We start from the raw sequence: 21,600 nt of genomic DNA on the forward strand, positions 1-21,600 counted from the left end.
TAATTTAGATTTGGTCAGATATGCACTTCTTTTTTGTGGAATACTTGATGCGGCCCAGCCTGACCCAGACTCTACCTCCAGCAGCCCCCAGGTAAGTTGAGTTTGAGACTCCTGCTCTACACACCATACACACTCTACACAACACTACACAATGCTACACAACTATAGTCTGGCTATTGCCAGACCAAGCTCAATCGTAGATTGCACGTTGGTCTGGGGAAGCTGCCGTCATTTTCTTCAGCACAAGAGGCGTGATCAACGGGCCAAGTTCAGCTGACTGTACGCGATTGGCTGCTTGCCGTCGCTTCACTGTCGTCATTGTGTTAAACCAGCCAATAGCGCGCCAAGGGGAAAAGCCAGCTTGGTGATTGGCTCCCGCAAAAACGTATCGGAAGCAGAAAGAAATGTATTGCTCTTCTCCAGACCTTTGTCTGGAGGGCGAACTCAAATTGCCGGCAGAATGGGCGGGGCTACCCAGTCTAACAAAACTGCACTCTCTTCACCATCTCACTCTACACACCACTCCACACTACACTCTCTACACATCACTCGACATCCCCCAGTAACCCCAGTAAACCCAGTAAACCCAGTAACCCCCACCCCCTCCAGCGTTCGAGGACTCCCTGGGGTGTGTGTATCTGAACGGCGGCTGTGAGCAGTTCTGCGACGACTCGGGGCCACGACGCCGCTGCTCCTGTGCTGAGGGTCACAGCCTGGGGCTCGACGGCAGGGCCTGTGTAGCCCACGGTAAGGACCGGGGGGGTCCCCGACGGGGGGGGGGGGGGGTGGCACTGTGAGGGCCGGTACGAGGGGGAGGGGCTGGGACTGGTACCAGGGGGAGGGACTGGGACTGGTACCAGGGTGAGGGACTGTAGGTACTGGTACAGTGCTGGTACTGGTCCTGGTGGTACTGATCCTGGTAGTAACAGTACTGGTCCTGGTGGTAACAGTACTGGTGCTGGTGGTAACAGTACTGGTCCTGGTGTTACTGGTCCTGGTGGTAACAGTACTGGTCCTGGTAGTACTGGTCCTGGTGGTACTGGTCCTGGTAGTAACAGTACTGGTCCTGGTGGTAACAGTACTGGTGCTGGTGGTAACAGTACTGGTCCTGGTGATACTGGTCCTGGTGGTAACAGTACTGGTCCTGGTAGTAACAGTACTGGTCCTGGTGGTACTGGTCCTGGTAGTAACAGTATTGGTCCTGGTGGTAACAGTACTGGTCCTGGTGGTAACAGTACTGGTCCTGGTGGTACTGGTCCTGGTAGTAACAGTATTGGTCCTGGTAGTAACAGTACTGGTCCTGGTGGTAACAGTACTGGTCTTGATGGTAACAGTACTTGTCCTGGTGGTAACAGTACTGGTCCTGGTGGTAACAGTACTGGTCCTGGTAGTAACAGTACTTGTCCTGGTGGTAACAGTACTGGTCCTGGTGGTACTGGTCCTGGTAGTAACAGTACTGGTGGTACTGGTCATGGTACTGGTAGTAACAGTACTGATCCTGGTGGTAACAGTACTGGTCCTGGTGGTAACAGTACTGGTGCTGGTGGTAACAGTACTGGTCCTGGGGGTAACAGTACTGGTGGTAACAGTACTGGTCCTGGTGGTAACAGTACTGGTGCTGGTGGTAACAGTACTGGTGGTACTGGTCCTGGTGGTACTGGTCCTGGTGGTACTGGTCCTGGTGATACTGGTCCTGGTGGTAACAGTACTGGTGCTGCTTTGTTCCAGTGGAGTTCCCCTGCGGAGTGGTCCCGGTCCAGAACCAGAGCCAGACCTCTGGGGCCCAGATGTGCCTGGTGGGGAGCAGCCAGTGTCCCCGGGGGGAATGCCCCTGGCAGGTAACCCCGACCCCTGACCTCTGACCCCTGACCCCTCCTCCCTTCTCCTGACCTCAGTACAGTTTACATAGCTGAGGAGCTCAGCCCGCATGGGTGTTACGCTGGGATTCCGGCGGACACGTTACAGCCGCGTTACGCCTCGTGCCCACTACCTCCGTCCGTTGACTGATCCCCATTGACTTTGAATGGGGACGGACGCGCAATGCATTGTGGATCCGTCCGTTCCGTTGGAGCCTTTGGCTCCGTCAAAAAGTTGAACATTTTTCAACTTTTTCGGCAGCGACGGATCCGTCATCCAATCAGATCGCGTATGCAAATTTAAGCACTGTGACGCGACTCGGGCTGACGATACTGGAAAGCGGGAAAGCGGGAAAGTGGGCACGAAGCGTAATGCTTCGTGCCCACTGCACCGTCAGTCAACGGATGTGGGAAGGCGTGGCTGACGGATGGGGGAGTAGTCTTTGCAGAGGCATCCGTCAGCCAATCAAATCGCTTCGCCGGGTTCTTCCCGCTTCTTCCTGCTCGTTGCGATGTAAGTTGACCCGCTTTCCCGCTTTCCAGTATCGTCAGAGCCCGTGTCGCGTCGCAGTGCTTAAATTTGCATACGCGATCTGATTGGATGACGGATAACTCTGCAAAGACTACTCCCCCATCCCCATCAGAAATACAGAAATAATTATAATAATACAGCTAATGTACATTGAAAGTTACTTCATTATTTATGGACCTTTTTGAATGTTAAAACAGAAGTAATAATTACCACTCGTTTTTTTTTATATTTCGGTTTCTGAAACGAGAATCAAATGCCCAATATATACACAGACCCATCAGCTGGTGTACCCAGGGAACTCACAAGGTGTTAGGAAGCAAAGGAGTCTGAAATGACCCCACATGGTATCATGGACCTATTATGTGTGGGTGCAATAAATAAGACAGATATGATGATGGCGGTGCCAGCCCCACGTCAGGTTTCAAAAACAATTAATACTGAAACTGAATCTGAAACTTGATCTTGGAATGTATTTAACATGACATATTGTACAGGGGGAGGGCTGTGGCCGCAATCGATGGAGGAGGCAGTCAGGTGTGCAGGAAGACAACAACAGGAGTATGATGGACAGGGATCTGACATGGACAGGGAATTTTTTTATTTAAACATTCAGAGGAAATCAGGCCTACTGTAGGCCTATGTAAATACGATTAAAGATATCTAGGATAGTATAAATGATAACTGTAAATGGCAGGTGTACTTTGCTTTTGATGGAGCCATAATGTTATATTAATAAGCATTTTATTGATGGACACCTTTCAGCACACCTTACATGCATAATTAATAAAATATTAAAAACACTTGGGTGAGGCGTGTTTGTCACTTATGGGAAAGAGCTGGAATGAGCTGGAGTAACGGAATAAGATGCAGCTGGGCAGGGCGCTGAGAAGTGATGCATGAGGCATGATGGTGGCACGGCAGACAAGTAGCATGATGGACTGGGATCTGATGAGGAAACAAAGATTTTCTAACTTAAGATAAAATATACTCTGATGTTTCCAGTTTCTGCAAACAGAAGAGAAGGGGTTTAGTTAAGGCCTTGTATCATTAATAAGATAGACTGACAATCAATAACAAACAAAAAAATAAAACTAAGTCTTAGTTTAAAGCCCACTCACCACGCCAAGGTGCAGGCCAAGAGTGGGAACATAGAACAAAGACTCACATCACAAATTCAGTCACAACATGAAAAAAACCCATAGATGCATGAAACATGTACATAACTACGAGACCATAGACCCCACATCAAACTCAGACAGTCACAACATGTAAATAAACATAAATACATGAAACATTTACATAAATACGAGACCATAAGATATGTTTGGGTTTCTCTTGTTTTATCTTAAAAACGAAATACACATAACATTAAGCAAAGGGAAGAAAATAAAAGTAATAATAGATAAAGCTAAACTCAGTTAGTGATGGGCATACATTTAAATGTACAAAAATTACAGAGGTCATTGATCGGATGTGCTGTTCAAAAAGAAATGCACTATTAAACTATGCCTTGTGCTCCGTTATGCAAGCTCCAAGTCTACAATTGAACAATGTCTTTTTGCATTTTTGAGTGCTTTGTGCCAAATTGTGCTCCGTCATGCAAGCTCCAAGTGTCACACTGCTTAGAAACAGATTCCTTCCAACTAACTATTTACGAAAAATGCAATCAATAACATATGTACAAATAAATGGTTACATTTCAACCAGCAACGAAGTTGGAGTGGCCTACACACATAAATAATTGTAATACACCAACATTGTTAACTGTCATACATAGGTAGCTAAACAAGCTAATGAAAAATTAAATACCAACGCTGAAATGTTAGACTATTAACAATAATATAAAATGATACCGTAATGCACCTGTTCTTTGTCTTTGGATCTTTTGAATAAATGGATCAATATATGGTGAATCACAATGATCTGTCACGGTTAGCGGGTGGCAGGCAGGCAGGTAGGACAGTTCGGGTAAAACGGTAATTTATTAACTCAAAAGGCAAAGAACACGGGTGACGCGGGTAACACAGTGAACACCGGGAACACTGTGATCACCGGGAAAACGGGGAACACGGGGAACACACAGGACACAACTCACCACAAACTAGAATGATCCGTCCAAGAACAAAGGAAAGACAAGGGCTTGAATACAAAACACACACAGGGCACGCAACGAGTAACAGCTGAAACACATAAGGGGAGGGAGCAGTAATCAAACAGGAGGGAAACCTGACATGTGGAGAAACAAGACCGATACCAAAGTAAAACAGACACACCAAAACAAGACAAGGAAACCGACAGACCATGACATGATCCCAAGCAGAGGACCGTGAGAGTTATTGAGCAGCAGCTGAACCAGTCTAAAAATCGGACACGTTAACGGAGCCGTGAGAGCACTGAACTATGCCCTCTCGGATGCCAGGTCGAAACAACATTTGTTTCACTACGACTCCTTTCAGCTGCACACCTCCTTCTCCAGCAAAAAATAATTAGAGAGAACGGCTAATAAAACGCTTGAGGTGGCGTTTTGAAAAGAAAAAACGTAATTTTTTTTAGGACATGGCATGAAGATAATTATGACCCTTTGATTGATCTCCAGACATTTTTTGCGGAGACACATTCCTATTCCCCACTTGTATTGGAGTGAACGGAGATATCTACTTCTGGGTCCCATGAATCGAGGGACCCGTCCACAGCCCGCTTAAACAGCTGCAATACCAGGCTTGGCTGCTGAGCACTGGTGGATTGCGGAAGTATGCACTGTTCCTGGGGGCTTGCTTCTGCCCTGCGTGCATTTCCACCGGGCACGTTACGGCAGAGTGGTCTCAGGTGAGGGGCCAGACTAAGAATGGTTCAAAAACTCCAATGAATATCGAAAAAAGAGGAGATGTGACCCGGCCCGGAGGAAGCCCGGGGCCCCCGTCTGGAGCCAGGCCCAGACGGAGGGCTCGATGGCGAGCGCCTGGTGGCCGGGTTTGCCACGGAGCCCGGTCGGGCACAGCCCGAACACACTACGTGGCACCCCCCCTCTCTTCATCCCATGGGCCCACCACCTGTGGGAAGACCCGTTGGGGTCGGGTGCGCAGCCACATGGGTGGCAGCGAAGGTCAGGGGTCTCGACGGACTAGACCCGGGCGGCAGAAGCTGGCTCTGGGGACGTGGAACGTCACCTCGCTGTGGGGAAAGGAACCGGAGCTTGTGAGGGAGGTGGAGCGCTATCAGTTAGATCTGGTGGGGCTTACCTCCACGCACAGTCTCAGCTCCGGTACCGTACTCCTGGATAAGGGTTGGACTCTATTCTTCTCCGGAGTTGCCGAGGGCGTGAGGCGCCGGGCGGGTGTGGGGATACTCATAAATCCCCGGCTGAGCGCCGCGGTGTTGGAGTTTACCCCGGTAGACGAGAGGGTCGCCTCCCTGCGCCTAAGGGTTGTAGGGGGGAAAACTCTGACTGTTGTTTGTGCGTATGCACCAAACAGCAGTTCAGAGTACTCGGCCTTCTTGGAGACCCTGAATGGAGTCCTGTATGGGGCTCCAGTAGGGGACTCCGTAGTTCTGCTGGGAGACTTCAACGCCCACGTGGGCAACGATGGAGACACCTGAGGTGCGTTCAAGTTCAGCGAACATAGGCGAAGGTTCGCAACGAACGCGTTGACATTATACAATTAATTATGAACGATTTGTGAACACCGTTCTAAACAAACTGTAAACGAAAAAAATGGATACGAAGGCCATGGTATTAGCGGCAGCCTCCATGTTAATGGAAGAGTTTACAGAAGAGGGTTTGCAAGTGGTCGACCTCGTTGAAAGCCTAATGCAGACAACCAGTACGGAAAATTCAAGAATAGAGGGCTACGTCACCGAAGTTGTACCCACTTACTGCGAAATCGCATTTTAGGATGCAAAAGACAACAGTTGAAGTAAGGGTGTAGATAGGCTATATGAAACGTTTTATCTATTGCTTTCTGTGAAGGAAAGGAGTAAATGATTTCAATATAGTTTAGTTTAATGCCATGGCAACGAATGTCACGTAGCCAAAGTGTTTGTGGAGAACTACCTCTTCAGACAGTTTGCCTATGTTCGTAAACGTTTGCTTGCTTATGTTCGTTTAACGGAAAATGTTTAAAATCGTTTGTGATTCTGAACGCACCTCTGGAGAGGCGTGGTGGGGAGGAACGGCCTCCCTGATCTAAACCCGAGCGGTCGTTTGTTATTGGACTTCTGTGCTATTTATGGATTATCCATAACGAACACCATGTTCGAACATAAGGGTGCTCATATGTGTACCTGTTACCAGAGTACCCTAGGCCGAAGATCGATGATCGATTTCGTGATCGTGTCATCTGATCTGAGGCCGCATGTTTTGGACACTCGGGTTAAGAGAGGGGCGGAACTGTCAACCGACCACCATCTGGTGGTGAGTTGGATCAGGGAATGGGGGAAATTTCCGGATAGACCTGGTAAGCCCAAACGAGTAATGCGGGTGAATTGGGAACGTCTGGAGGAGGCCCCCGTCCTAGGTATTTTCAACTCACCCCTCCGACTGAGTTTTTCTGGCATTCCTGTGGAGGTTGGGGGCATTGAGCCGGAGTGGGCGGTGTTCAAAGCCTCCATTGCTGAAGCTGCGGTGGCAAGCTGTGGCCTCAGGGTCTTAGGCTCCTCAAGGAGCGGTAACCCTCGGACACCGTGGTGGACACCGGTGGTCAGGGAAGCCGTCCGATTGAAGAAGGAGGCCTTCCGGGATATGATATCCTGGAGGACTCGGTTGCAGGGTACCGACAGGCTCGAAGGGCTGCAACTGCTGCCGTGTCGGAGGCTAAGGAGCGGGTGTGGGAGAAGTTCGGAGAGGCCATGGAGAAGGACTTTCGGTCGGCACCAAAGTGTTTCTGGAAGACTATCCGGCACCTCAGGAGGGGGAAACGGGGAACCATCCAAGCTGTGTACAGTAAGGATGGGACTCTGTTGACCTCAACTGAGGAGGTTGTCGGACGTTGGAAGGAACACTTTGAGGAACTCCTGAATCCGAATAACACGCCCTCTATGTTGGAGGCAGAGCTCGAGGTTGATGGTGTTTCGTTGTCAATTTCCCTGGTGGAGGTCACTGAGGTAGTCAAACATCTCCGCAGTGGCAAAGCCCCAGGGATTGATGAGATCCAGCCAGAAATGCTAAAGGCTCTGGGTGTTGAGGGGCTGTCATGGTTGACACGCCTATTCAACATCGCGTGGGAGTTGGGTACAGTGCCAAAGGAGTGGCAAACCGGGGTGGTGGTTCCCCTGTTCAAAAAGGGGGACCAGAGAGTGTGTGCCAATTACCGGGGTATCACACTTCTCAGCCTCCCTGGTAAAGTCTACTCCAAGGTGCTGGAAAGGAGGGTTCGGCCGATCGTCGAACCTCAGATTGAAGAGGAACAATGCCCCAGACGTGGAACTACGGACCAGCTCTTCACTCTCGCAAGGATCCTGGCAACCTGGTCTCACAGGAATCCGTGTAATGACTACGGACGCTTAACTCGAAATCCGTGGCCACATCACGGAAACACGCCGATTTCCGTGATGTGGCCACGGAATTCTCTCCAATGCAAGTTAATGACACTGATGTTCCGTGGCTCACACACAGATCCCCGTTTCAACGAGCGAGTCGACCACGGGGATTAATTCAAAACCCGTGGTGGTCTCACTGAAACACTTAAATTGTCCTTGATGTGTCCACGGAAGTTGCTCCAATGCAAGTAAATGACACTGATATTCCGTGGCACACACACACAGATTCTCGTTTCAATCTGTGTGTGTGCCAAAGTTGACCACGGCGGGGGCTTGACTCAAAATCCGTGCTGGTCTGACGGAATCACTTAAACACATTCTCACTCCGAACGCGTCGATTTTTGTCGAACGGTCAGTGACTTTGGCTTCAGTTTCTGACGCAAAAGGGTACCCTTGTGCTTCTTTTTTTGATGCATGGGGTTTTCAACTCGTTACAATGTAACCCCTTCACGGGGGACCCGACGGCTGCGCATAGAGACGCTATGAGCATTCATCCCATTGGCTAACGGTGGACCTTGCGCTTCTTTTTTCGACGCAGGGGGTTTTCCACTCATTGCAATGTAATCCCTCCACGGCAAAATATGAAGCTATGAGCATTCATCCCATTGGCTAACGGAAGAGCCGATGGCTGCACATAGAGACGCTATGAGCATTCATCCCATTGGCTAACGGAGGACCATGTGCTTCTTTTTTCGACGCAGGGGGTTTTCCACTCATTGCAATGTAATCCCTCCACGGCAATATATGAAGCTATGAGCATTCATCCCATTGGCTAACGGAAGACCCGGTGGCTGCACATTAACGGCGAAGTTACAGTGATATCTGTGACATTCCTCAACACAACTACACCAACCTGTCCTTGTTAATTACAAAACATGTATGGGTTAAGTTTATGGGCATCAGTTGTCCTGTTTTGTGTTTTGATTGAGAGAAACAATCGTTTTTTTGATCAGTGTTGGGTAGCTGAGGTCGTTGCTATAGAGGCCACGTCCGTGCGCTTTTTTTGACAACTGACAGAGCAACCCTTTCTCATCAAAATTACGTTCCCAGAGAACTATTCGGCATTCTCAATTACGTTTGTCTAAAAAACGTATTTTGTCCGTGATAACGTTTTATTGAACATATTGTAATGACCTCGCCGGTGACATAACGATGTCGAGTCATTAGTAATTGAAGGAACTTTTAATGAACCAAAACCAGGTCACTGAAACCCGTAACCAACGGCAGAAATCCCACCCAAAACAAACCCCGGTTACCCCGGCTACCCCCAACACGATCTCACTCACGTGCAGGCCCCCACCCTCGTGTTCTTCCAAGGCCCTCCCCCAGCTGACCTAATGATTCGCCCCCACACTGATTGGCAAGAAGAACATTACAATACACGCACACAGAACAACTGGCATAACGGACAACGAAATACAATGCAAGACATAACACACAAACTATTTAACTGTCCCAGGGTCGCTACCATATCGTAAATCGTAAAATAATCGAATTCGTTCTCAGCCTATTTTTGCCATTTATTTACCGTGTTACTATGGCAGAATAAAGAATAAATTCATGCATTATCATTCAACTTGAACATGTGTTTTTACAGTATAGAGTGGTGGAGAGGGATGACGTATGTTGGCAAACCCGGAAGTGAGCGTCGCCCTCGGTTCCCTTGACAAAAAGCCAACGGGTTTTCCATTGGATTTTGGATTATTGCAGAAAAATCCTCAACTCCTTTTTTCAACGGGGCTGAATCCAGTCACTTGACCGTCATGGTTGCTATGGTGGTTGCTATCGACCGCCCCCTCTAACGGCCTGATTCCACCGGACGCGTTACGGCAACATTACGGCCGCGGCACGTCTTGGCCGCGGTCACCGCAGCAGATAGGTTCCACTCTAATCAATGAGACCATTTCCACCGGGCGCGGCTGCGGAACGTCCCAGCAGCGTCCCAGGAGCGGCTTGCCGTACCGCAGCGCTATCATTCCGTAGCATTCCTATTTTTGCCGCAAGCCGTTGCTGAACCGCGTCAATTTCAACAGAGCAGATCGAGCAGGCCAGGAAGTGAAAAAGTAAAAGCCATAGAGCATCCCGTCAATTTTCAAAATAAAACACAATACTCAGCTCATGTAGCCTATCACAACGTCATTTATGTACCAAATCATCCTTCAATAAGGGCAAATGGCCGGAAGGACAAAGCGTGGCATTTAATTGCAGTAGTTTTGGGAGTGGAAGGCGAGTACATTAGGTTTAGGATTATCGCGTGATCTCGTGATCTCGCGTGAATACGGCTGCCGCTGCGCTGCCGTAACGCGCCCGGTGGAAATGCAAGCAGGGCAAAGTCGCGGCCAAGACGTGCCGCAGCCGTAACGCTGCCGTAACGCGTCCGGTGGAATCCCCGGGTAATACTCGTGGCTCTAAAAACCACGCAGCAAAGGAGCTGCCGTCAATTGGGTTGTTTTTGTCGTAAACTAGGGTCCGATGGTTGAAAAATAGACAGATATTCCAAGGTATCCTTAAAAAGCAGCTTGGATGTGTTTATTTTCTGCAGTTTAGACTTCTTCTGTAACTAATTTTTGAAAGCAAAACACCAAGCTCATTGATTTAACAAGGGAGGGTTATTTGAAACAATTTATTAAATAAATATTTGTGAGAGGTCATTCCTTCTCCTGATTTTACTTCCTATTTATGTCTAGGGTAAACCCCTACTGTCCACAAGCATCCCCCCCTCCCCATATGGATTTGGAGAATTGTTGCCACGTCCCAGTGGTGGAGGTATCATATATATATGAAAGAGGGCATTCAATTATAGCCTACTACAATGATCAATTAGGAGGCCGAAGCCCTAAAGGAAGTGATGCAATAGGTGACTGAGTCGACAACATTTAAGTAAGCTGTATAGGGTCTCTTATATATCAAAGGGGGTCTCAAAGGACGCATACGCTTCAACCTGTGGCTCCAGCACTACAGGAAATGACTCAGCAAGTGCTCCATCTCGTTGCAACTCACCCAGCGGCTCGCTTGCAAGATTTTGGCCTGAAGTTCTTCCCAGACCTACACCCTAGCCATCCAACATGCATATCTGAGAATCAGGCCTCTCTTTAATAATGACAAAAAGTTATGAGAGAAACACACATTAACTTTTTGTTATCTCATAAGCGGCGTGGTGCCGGCTCCTTTTGACCTTTTGACCCCCGACTTCAAAAACGTGGCCACAGGCCAGCTGTGTCTACACACCTTTAGCCACAAATGTACACCTCCATCCCACAAAAAATGGGGACTAGAAACTAACCTCTGTCTTATGTGCATTTACTGTACTGTTGGAGGTCACGCCCCTTTGCCGACCTTTTCGAGATAGCTAGGGATGCTAAAATGTTTACACACATTTCCCGGGGCCCCGTGAACGATATATCCGAGATTTGGAGTTCTAAAAAGGTTTTCCCAAATGGAGTGTAATTTGGACAAAGCCCCTCAGAAGTGTAGCCTGCAAGACCTAATGGTTCAGAATGTGGTGGAAAAACTGTTTTTGGGATAGGAAGGTCCTACCGCCCTGAAATTGTAATACCTTATTCTAGGGCCTAACTGGGACCTCCGCACCGAAACTTGGCCCGGTCGGACCCCGAGGGCAGGAATGGGGGGCCCTTCCTGCCCGAAACTTGGCCAGGTCAGGCCCCGAGGGCAAACCTTGTATACTCAATCCTGACACATATTGAGCAGTATCAAAAAATTTTCCCCTCACATTCCTTTTTCCGGCATCCTCGAGACCCAGCAACCTTATAACTAGGGCCACACAACTCATTCGGACTGAAACCTGTGCTTTTCTGCACAACTTCTCTGGTTGCCAACAGGAGCCAAGGAAACCCCTCTTCCCAGTCTACCTTCAACTCAGTACAGTAAGCGCGGAGTAATGATTATAAATGATGATGAAATCGCTCCAGTGCACCCTGACTTTGAGGATGATATGCCGACGATTTATTATGTTTAATGTGAAGTTGCTGCAGGACCTGGGCAAACAACCGGGATGTGAAATTTGAGCCTTGATCGCTCTGGATTACTTTGGGGATCCCAAACACAGAGATTACCTTGCTAAGGGCTCTAACCACTGACTTGGCAGAAATGGTGTTCAGTGGATAAAAAGCTGGATACCTGGTGGCCTGACACATCACAGTCAACAAATACTGACTACCCGATCTTGACCGAGGTAGCGGGCCAACACAATCAATAATCAAATGTTCAAATGGTTGACTTATCACAGGTATAGGATGTAAGGGAGCAGGTGTAATGCACTGATTTGGTTTTCCTGTCACCTGGCAAGTATGACAGGTCCTAATGTAAGCCGCTATCTTCCGCTTCAGACGAGGCCAAAAAAAGTCGCAGTACACGATCATAAGTCTTCCTCACCCCCATATGTCCAGCTACATTATCCTGAGCCATCTTGATCACAGATTGTCTATACTTCACTGGAAGCACAACCTGCTCCACTAAACCCCCAGCAAAATTCTCACCATGAGGGATCCACCTCCTCATCAGCAGATCACGATGGAGAAAATACCCTCCAGAGTTGTTTCCCACATTGCGAGAAGGCTGTTAGCCTGACAGCCTGATCAAAAAGTTATTTTAGTGAAAGATCATCGTTCTGGTCCTTCACGAATTCTACACGAGAAACAGACGCAAGATCAGATGGCCACATTAATGCAAATTCGGCATCCTTACCCTTTCCTGCATCAGCCTTTGACACGTCAACACTAGGCAGCACACTCATAGAATGAGTTACTGCGCACACAGGAGACACTGACTGCTCGAGGACCCCAGAACCCTGTGCCCTTACAGTCGATGAAGCGCCAAACCCCTGTGAGGTCACCTCAAAAGCTGATGCATCAGGCCACTTAGGCAAGGCAAGGCAACTTTATTTATATAGCACTTTTCATACACAAGGCTCAAAGTGCTTCACATATAAACATTGTCATACAATAAAATAAAATAATGGATAAGTAAAAGAAAACATATGCAAAGAAATGGGTAAAATAGAAAGTTCAAAAGGCATTTTAGTATTAAAATAGAAAATAAAGGCAAAGTTAAAAAAGCTTTTTATTGCAATGTATTTAAGATTTAGCAGAAAGCTATAGCAAACATAAAAGTCTTCAGTCTTGTTTTAAAGGTTCTCAGAGTTGGGGCAAGTCTTAAATCCTCTGGGAGTTTATTCCCGCTATTTGTTGCATAGTAACTAAATCCTTCTTTCCCATGTTTTGTGTTTACTCTGGGGATAATTAACAGATTGGTCTCAGAGGATCTTAGTGGTCTAGAAGGCTTATGTAGTAGAAGCATATCAGTTAAATATTTTGGGCCTAAACCATGTAGGGATTTATAGGTTAGCAACATGATTTTAAAATCAATTCTCTGACCTACAGGAAGCCAATGTAACGATTTCAGAATTGGTGTGATATTATCAAATTTTTTGGTCTTTCTTAGAACTCTAGCAGCAGCATTCTGAACAAGCTGAAGCTTCCTCAGAGTTTGATTTGGGAGACCTGTAAGGAGACCATTGCAGTAATCAAGCTTACTAGTGATAAAGACATGTACAAGTTTTTGTAAGTTACACTTACATGCTCCTGCAAAATCATTGCCTAAAATAATGTCAACACCATCGACTGGTAATGCTGGACGCACACCAACCTCCACATCCCTCTGTCCCAAACTGCAAGACAACCGAACTGTATGAACAGGCACAAAAATAGGTTCAATCCCATTCCTCTGATTGGAACAAGACTCCCTGTGTCCGAGTTTGGAGAGAAATGCAAGACCGACTCCCTGATGAAGGTATTTAATGCCCAAGAATCTCTCAAAATTTTGAGAGATTTGAGAGGAACCTTCTCACTGCTGTCAACTAGGGACACAAAACCATTTGATATAAATGGAGCATAGCCTAAAGCAATTTCCACTGTACACAGCATTTTAGTTTGCATCTGATACGGAGACACAATTTTATCAGTACTTCATCTTGAGCTACTAAGCGGAACAGTTGACCCAGCAGATTTAGCAGGCCATGTACTAAAACCCTTTTTTTGATTTTAGCAAGGGGCACTCATTCTTCCAATGACCCTCTCGCTGGCAATAATTACAAGTTGTAATATGTCTGTTGTTCCCAAATGTGCGTTGCTCTCCCTGTGAAGAACCCCGACTGGAATCTGATTCATCTTTCTCCCCGCCAACTCTGAATCTTAACCGTTGACCTTGCTCCCCAAAGATACGTTTGTGTGTTAAAACATATTCGTCCGCGAGGTCGGCCGCTGCTTCAGGAGTTTTAACTTTTCGCTCACTGAAATAAGTTGCTATGAAGCTAGGCACAGACTGCTTACATTTTTCCATAACAACAAGGTTACACAGTTCTTCAAAGCGAACAACACTGGATGCCGAACACCAACGACCAAAATGTGTCACCAGCTCACTTGTAAACTCCACATGAGTTTGCTTCTCCCCTTTTTTCCAACTCCTGAATCGCTGCCTGTATGCTTCCGGGACTAATTCATAAGCCTTCAAGACGGCTTCCTTTACCACATTATACCCTGTGCATTGTTCTGCTGCTAATGCTGCATATGCCTTTTGGGCATTACCTGTAAAGACGCATTGAAGCAGCAAAATGCGTTCACTATCAGGCCAATTCTGGGCATCAGCGAGACGCTCAAACATAGAAAAAAAAGTGTCAGAGTCTTTCTTATCAAATTTAGGCAGTAATCTCAGATTCTTAGTGAAATCCATCCTAGATGAACCAATATAACTAGTTATGTCAGTTATTCCCATTTTACCTTCGTTAACTAGATCTAGTTTACATTGTTCTATTGCCTGTTCCGTTTTATGTTTCATTGTTTCCAACTCCAACTCCCTTTGTTGCTTAAACTTCTCATGTTCCATTTGTAACAACAGCTCCTTCTGCTGCTCAAAAGTGAAAGTACCCCCTGCTGAAACAGTTGTGCTTGGTAACTCATTACCGTAAGCAGGTGCCTGAACCCCTTCTTCCTTCAAACTTGCCTTAAGGATACATTTTATGGTGTCCTTCAGACGAGTGGCTGCAATCTGAACCTTGAAATAATCTGCAATTGACAAAAGTTGATCCTTTTTGCAGCTATCAAGCAATGCCTCAGAAGGAGACCGAAAAAAATCCTCTACAATAGAAGCCATTCTGCTCCAACCATAGCAACCTGAGCCAACCAAAAAAACAAGGTGCTATATAGGTAGCAATATAAGTACTATCTTAAAGGAACACTGGAGCTTCCCCTACCCTAGACTAGATAACCCCCAAAAGCTAACTATATAACTCCTCCCTAGTCTTCGTGTGATTATCGGCGGGGGCTATTTACTCACTGTAAACCAGTGGGTCTGAAAGGCCCCAGCTATGCAGTTACCCTCAGAACACCCTAGACGTGATCCCGAGCATTTAGCTCTACCCGCTTTACCACCACATAAAACAAAAAGGATGCAAACGAACTCTAGAATCTAAACTCTATCAGAGCAAGTTGCTAAGCCTGCCAGGAAAAACTCCAGAACCCATACCAAAATAGCAGCACCTGTAGATGTACCCCAAACAATCTACCCCAATCCAAACAAATGCTCTCTCAAAAGAACTTTTGACGTACCCCAAACAATCTACCCCAATCCAAACAAATGCTCTCTCAAAAGAACTACCAAACTGTCATGTGTGATACTCCTCCAAAATGGCCAATTTAACAATCCAAACCATTGTTTACGAGCCCCCACTTGTCACAGCCCGGCTCAAGGGAATGACAAGGAGGAGACCACACATGGTTTTAGTTCAACTATAATTGTTTATATAACCAACTACAGATAAAATAAATTAAGGTGATGATTGTCAATCAGTAATCAGTGCTGTGTGTGGATGAGTGGAGAGTGTAATGTATGTGCAAAGCAAAGCTAATCCAAAACCCTAAACAAATACGTCAAAGGAGAGAGAGAGATCAAGGCCCCGTTTACACGAAGGGAAAACGCAGATATTTCCACGCGGTTTGGCCCTCTCATTTACACGAAAACGCAGTTTTTATCACAGAAAACGATCATTTCTAAAAACTCCGGCCAAAGTGGAGATTTCTGAAAACGCCGGTTATGCGTTGTCGTGTCAGCGGGTAGAAACAGGGTTTTAGGTTCTGAAGCATCACATTATGCGCCAGGAAATGCTTAACGTCATATGAGCGCCCCATGTTTACAGTTTGTTTGTTACAGGAAGACGCTCGTGTTATTCGTTGTTGTTGATTCTGAGGATTCTGATTGGCTTGCATGGTTTTATCCTTCTCCCTACACTGCCGCCCATAGGTTTGACATAGTTATTGCGCTCTACGGCGTATTTATGCGTTTTGATGTAAACGACAACTTTGATGTAAACGACAATTGTGCACACAACGATGTTGTGTGCACAATGTCATTTTTGAAAACGGAGGGGGGGAAATATTTGTTTCTATAAATACCCTGCTACGTATAAACGTGGCCGAAGTGGCTGACTCCTACAGTTTATATAGCTGAGGAACTCAGCCCGCATAGGTGTTAGTCATTACACTGATCAGTCACTCAATCAGGAGGTGCCAGCGGACTGTCACACTACCTCTCTTGTACGCATGTATAAAACAAATGTTTATATGATTTAAGGCAGGGGTCTTCAATTAAAATTAAACAAGGTCCAGTTACTAAAAAATTCTTCCAAGAAAGGTCCGAACTTCTAACCTACCACGTCCTAATAGCCAACTTTGGTCAAATACAGTCAACACGGCATATTTCCTTATCAGTTCAGACTTATTTATTTTCAATTTCCAAATAGCTTACTTTTAACCATGAAAAACAATTAAGACAAAGTAACGCATCTTAACATTTCAAGTAAACAAAATGGGTACATTAGGCCTGCATTTCAAGTAAACATAAAAAGTGCATAAGGCCTACATGTCAAGTGAGCAGAACAGGAACCCCAGGCCTACATTTAAATCAACACAAAAAGAGCATTAAGCCTACATTTCAAGTAAGCAAAACAGGTACCCCATCTGTAGTGATTGAGACAACCTATGTTAGATCAATCCCCCTCTTTGACAGCATCTCCTTAATAGCCTCATAAATATCTTCCGGTAAACAAACGATTTGATTGGCTATTTTTTGAGTGACGCACATGCCGTGACAGACGGAGGGAGGGGGGGAATTCGGTGAGTGCATGATCTTCGCTCTGTGAAGATTCAACATGTCTCACAGGAATCCGTGAAATGACTATGGTCGGACGCTTAACTCGAAATCCGTGGCCACATCACGGAAACACGCCGATATCCGTGTGTGAGCCACGGAATAACAGTGTCATTTACTTGCATTGGAGCAAATTCCGTGGCCACATCACGGAAAATTGAGGTGATTCCGTCAGACCACCACGGATTTTGAGTTAAGCCCCCACTGTGGTCAAATGTGGCGCACACACAGATTGAAACGGGAGCACACACACAGATTGAAATGGGAATCTGTGTGTGTGCCAAGGAATATCATTGTCATTTACTTGCATTGGAGCAACTTCCGTGGACACAACTAGGACAATTTAAGTGTTTCAGTGAGACAAACCCGGGTTTTGAGTTAAGCCCCCGTGGTCGACTCGCTCGTTGAAACGGGGATCCGTGTGTGAGCCACGGAACATCAGCGTCATTAACTTGCATTGGGGCGAATTCCGTGGCCACATCACGGAAATCGGCGTGTTTCTGTGATGTGTCCACGGATTTCGAGTTATTTGTCCGTAGTCATTTCACGGATTCCTGTGAGACCAGGTTGGAAGATTCTGCCTTTCAATTTGTATTTCAGTAAAAAATGATTTTATAAACATAATCATGGTCTGGACCCGGACCGCGGTCCGCCGTTTGGAGATGCCTGATTAAGGGCATATGCTCCATCAATTTGAGATAGTTTGACAGCAAAATACTGACTGGTGAAGTAATAAACTCTTGTACAGATTAAATGTTTGATGATTTTTAAAGTAAAACAAAGTTTATAATCTTTAAATATAATTTTTTGCCCATTTTATTTGTGGCCCTCTTGTTAAACACTTGCCCCTCCTTGGCCCTCCTAGTAAAATGTGTTTAGAACTGCCACTGATCAGTTAAATCACCGTCACTGATTCTTGTTAAAGATTTGTTCTTTCAAACTGATTCGGTCGGAACCCATCACTAAGCAGTAGTAAAGCAAGGCACGGACAGGGCAGGGTTGGGGGTTCAACTCCCTGTGACTCAGTAGTAGAGCAAGGCACTTACACCAGCCGCGTTTACATGGACACTTCTGATCCGATTGGATTTCTAATCGGAATAGATCTATTCCTATGATGAGATCCGAATGTACTGTATAGATGGCATTTACAAAAGTGGTAAGCGTACGTTCCTATGTCTCTCACGCACACCTGACACATCTGGACCGGCAGCGCCATTTTTATGTAGGCCCATTTGATTTTAATGAAAGCCCAGCAGGAGAGAGCTTTCCTCTACCTGCTCCTTCAATTAAGAAGAAGGAGGACAGCACAGCGACGTCAGTTTCTCGTCCGGTCTTTATATCTTCCCCCTCCTCTCCTGCAAGCAATACGGATTTGGATGAGAGTGCGCCATAGTGATTCCATAAATGATTTTGTTGCAGCACTTTAAGGACGAGTATAAACCAGCCTATCCTTAGGCTGGTTTATAGTCCTATGTAAAGTATGTGCAAATCCAATATTTTTTAACTATCCGTTGACGCAACGGAGACGGATAAAGAAGGCAAGGGATTTGATTGGTCCTCTAACAAAATCATTTCTGGAATCACTTAGCACCTTATTTACTTTGCAGATTTTTTACTTTTAGTTGTTTACTTTGCACATTAAGGACCAATAAAACACTGAATAAGATTTGAAAAGCTTTTGAAGTTTATTTACAACACTATTTACATGGTTAGTACTGTAGTCATAAGATCGATCAGGCGGCGAATTGCCCCTGTTACATGTGTGGTTGTTTTCCTGTGTCTCCCCTCTCGTTCTCTGTAGGTCTCACGCCATTGGCTGTTCTTCCACCATCGTCCAACCCCCTGTCCAATCTGGGAGCTGTCTGTTGGCCAATCAGTGTCATCAGGCCTTGATAACTTGCACCTGTTTGTCTCCATTGTAACACGCCATTGTCTGCCTGTTTGTTGGCTGTGTCATGCCGTTGCCTTTGTTTTTGAGATGCCATAGGGGTTTAGGTGAATACGTACGATACCCTTGGGTATACACTACCATCACGTAGTTCTATTTCATCCTTACTGACCGCCAGAGGCGGTGCTTAAAGCACTGGATCTCCACCTCGCGCATGCGCATTTCGAGTACTTAATACCAACATAGTCACCTGTGACCCCCACGTGACACCGGGAAGGCTATATCTTCCGGTGTGATTAGAGGATCTGTTCCTTTACATCTTTCAAAAAAAAAAGTAAGAGTAGCCGGCGTTTGTTTGGGAGGGCAGTGTGCTCGCTCCCGCTCCCAGCACTCGTTCGCCTCTTTGTTCTGTTATTGTTTGTTGTGTTAGCCGTTAGCTTTGCTCTGTTCTAACCATCAATTTATTTTTTCCTTACAACTTACCGGTGAGGGCAGTGCTCTCGCTCCCGCTCCCAGTAACGTTTTTGTTTGGTTTCCCCCTTTTTTAGCAGCAGCGCTTACGCTCAAGCTAATTAATATCGGTCGATTACATTTTCTGGTGAAGGCAGTGTTTCGCTCCCGCTCCCGTTAACCACGCATTTAGCCCTTGTTTGGTTGATAATTAGTAGCAGCGATCACGCTCAGGCTAATTAGTTTCGGTTTTTCAATTTACTGGCGAGGGAAGTGCTCTCGCTTCCGTTCCCAATACGCTGCCGGTGGCTGCCTCCATAATGGCCCACCTATGTGTCGCCTGTGCGGCTCCTCTTGAGCCTGAGGACGGCCACGACAGTTGCCCTCCTTGCCTCGGTCTCGAGCATTTGAGGGAGAGCCTCACGGACAGCGCCTGCATGAACTGCAGCCTCCTACCTTGGGTGCTCAGAGTGGCTAGGCTAGCAGAGCTGGAGAATCGGGCAGCAGCCAACGACCCCTCTGCCTTAATGAGCCTCCCTCCCAATCAGCCCGGTCGTTCGGGGCGGCAGCGGCATGATGGGGCTGCGGCTATGGGTGCCCCCCCCAAAAATAAGGCAAGGGGCGGGCTGGCTGCTAGGGTGGACAGATTGGCGTCCGACATGGAGCAAATCCGGTCCCTCCTCCTGGCCCTTCAGCCTGGGACTGGTCAGGGGCTGGCGGGGCAACAGCCTGGCCCTCCCCCCTCCCAATTCGACGATGCCCTCTCTCTGGCGGCTTCGGCTAACCTCTTTAATGAGGTTATGACAGAGGGTGATGCCTTCCACACATTGGATGAGGCCTCCTGCTCCTCGGCACAAGGCTCCCTGCAGGGGGCAGCAGACACCTCCATGGCGGCCGTCCTGCGGACCGCTCTGGCTCGCCTGCAGCTTGATGCGGCGCAGACGGAGTCAGCCCAGGCCAGCGCCTTCTTCAGGCGCAACCCTGTCCCGGCCACATTCTCCGTCCCTCCTTCAGAGGAGTACCTGAAGGTGCTCCATGCTTGCTGGAGGGACACTAGGGCCCTATCCCACTCGACGTCGGATGCCCGGACCTTGGCTGCCATGCAGAATGCGGCACAGGTTGGGCTGGGCCGCATGCCATCAGTCGAGCCTGCCATCGCCTCCCTAATTCTGGCTCCTGATGAGGCTCTGAGGCCAAATGCCAGGTGTCCTCGGCCACAGTGCAGGGTCACAGACGACCTCCTGTCCTGTCACCTGAATACTCTGGTGGCCTACGAAGATCTCAGCGGGCTGCACAACAGCCCACGGATGGCTTTCGGGCCCCCGAACGCCTACCTTCCTGGCAGCTACGTGCCCCACAACCCAACCGAGGTCCCCCCAGAGCCTCAGGAGGCCGGGGGGGCAGGCGCTAGGCCCTCGGGGCCGGTCGTCGGGTGTTTTTCCCATCAGCAGCTCTGTTACTGGGCTGCCTGTACCCGGACCCTTGGGTGGTTTCCACCTTGACCCAAGGGTACGAGTTGCAGTTCCGACGCCGGCCCCTAGCCTTCAGCCGGGTCAATGACCCGGCAAAGGCCTTAGCTCTGGACCAGGAGTTGTCCACCCTCCTGGCCAAAGGGCCAGTGGATCCTCTGCTGCACCCCAGAGGATTCTACTCAAGATACTTTCTCGTAAAGAAGAAAGATGGCAGATTTCGCCCAATTCTCGACCTGAGGGGACTCAACAGGTTCCTGAAGGTCGTGCCATTCCACATGCTCACCGCATCCGACACGCTGCGGGTGGTCACAAGGGGAGAAGGGGTTCACCACGGTGGACCTAAGGGACGGATACTTCCACGTCCCAATTGCACCGCGCCATCAGCACTTCCTCCGGTACGCCTTTCGCTGCTGGCATTTTCAATTCAGGGTACTTCCCTTTGGTCTCTCCCTCTCCCCGAGGGCATTCACCAGGGTGGTGGCGGCAGCTCTCGCACCCCTGCAGAAGCAGGGCACGAAGGTCCTGCCGTATTTGGACGACTGGCTGATCTGTGCACCGTCCCAGTCTCAGGCGGCCCGGGACACGGCTCGGCTGCTCTTGCACGTGGCCCGGCTTGGCCTGACGGTGAACTTTTTGAAGAGTCGCCTG

At 47.7% G+C, this 21,600-nt stretch overlaps 1 protein-coding gene across 2 annotated transcripts in view; it reads left to right on the forward strand.

The window, feature by feature from the left end:
• Window positions 1–19,223, forward strand: part of LOC115552526 (coagulation factor VII) — a 44,318-nt gene extending 25,095 nt beyond the window's left edge. Inside the window, exons 5-7 of one of the 2 annotated variants that reach the window (XM_030368708.1) lie at window positions 610–747; window positions 1,729–1,838; window positions 18,944–19,223. In XM_030368708.1, coding sequence (XP_030224568.1) covers window positions 610–642 — 33 coding nt within the window. In that variant the 3' untranslated portion in view covers window positions 643–747; window positions 1,729–1,838; window positions 18,944–19,223. Of the gene's footprint in view, window positions 1–609; window positions 748–1,728; window positions 1,839–2,882; window positions 3,189–18,943 lie in introns of those variants that run through there. The other variant, XM_030368707.1, reaches the window with a different exon arrangement.
• The last annotated feature ends 2,377 nt before the right edge of the window (window positions 19,224–21,600 follow it).

The sequence above is a fragment of the Gadus morhua genome, chromosome 10 (genome assembly GCF_902167405.1).
Source record: "Gadus morhua chromosome 10, gadMor3.0, whole genome shotgun sequence".
Classification (NCBI taxonomy): domain Eukaryota; kingdom Metazoa; phylum Chordata; class Actinopteri; order Gadiformes; family Gadidae; genus Gadus; species Gadus morhua.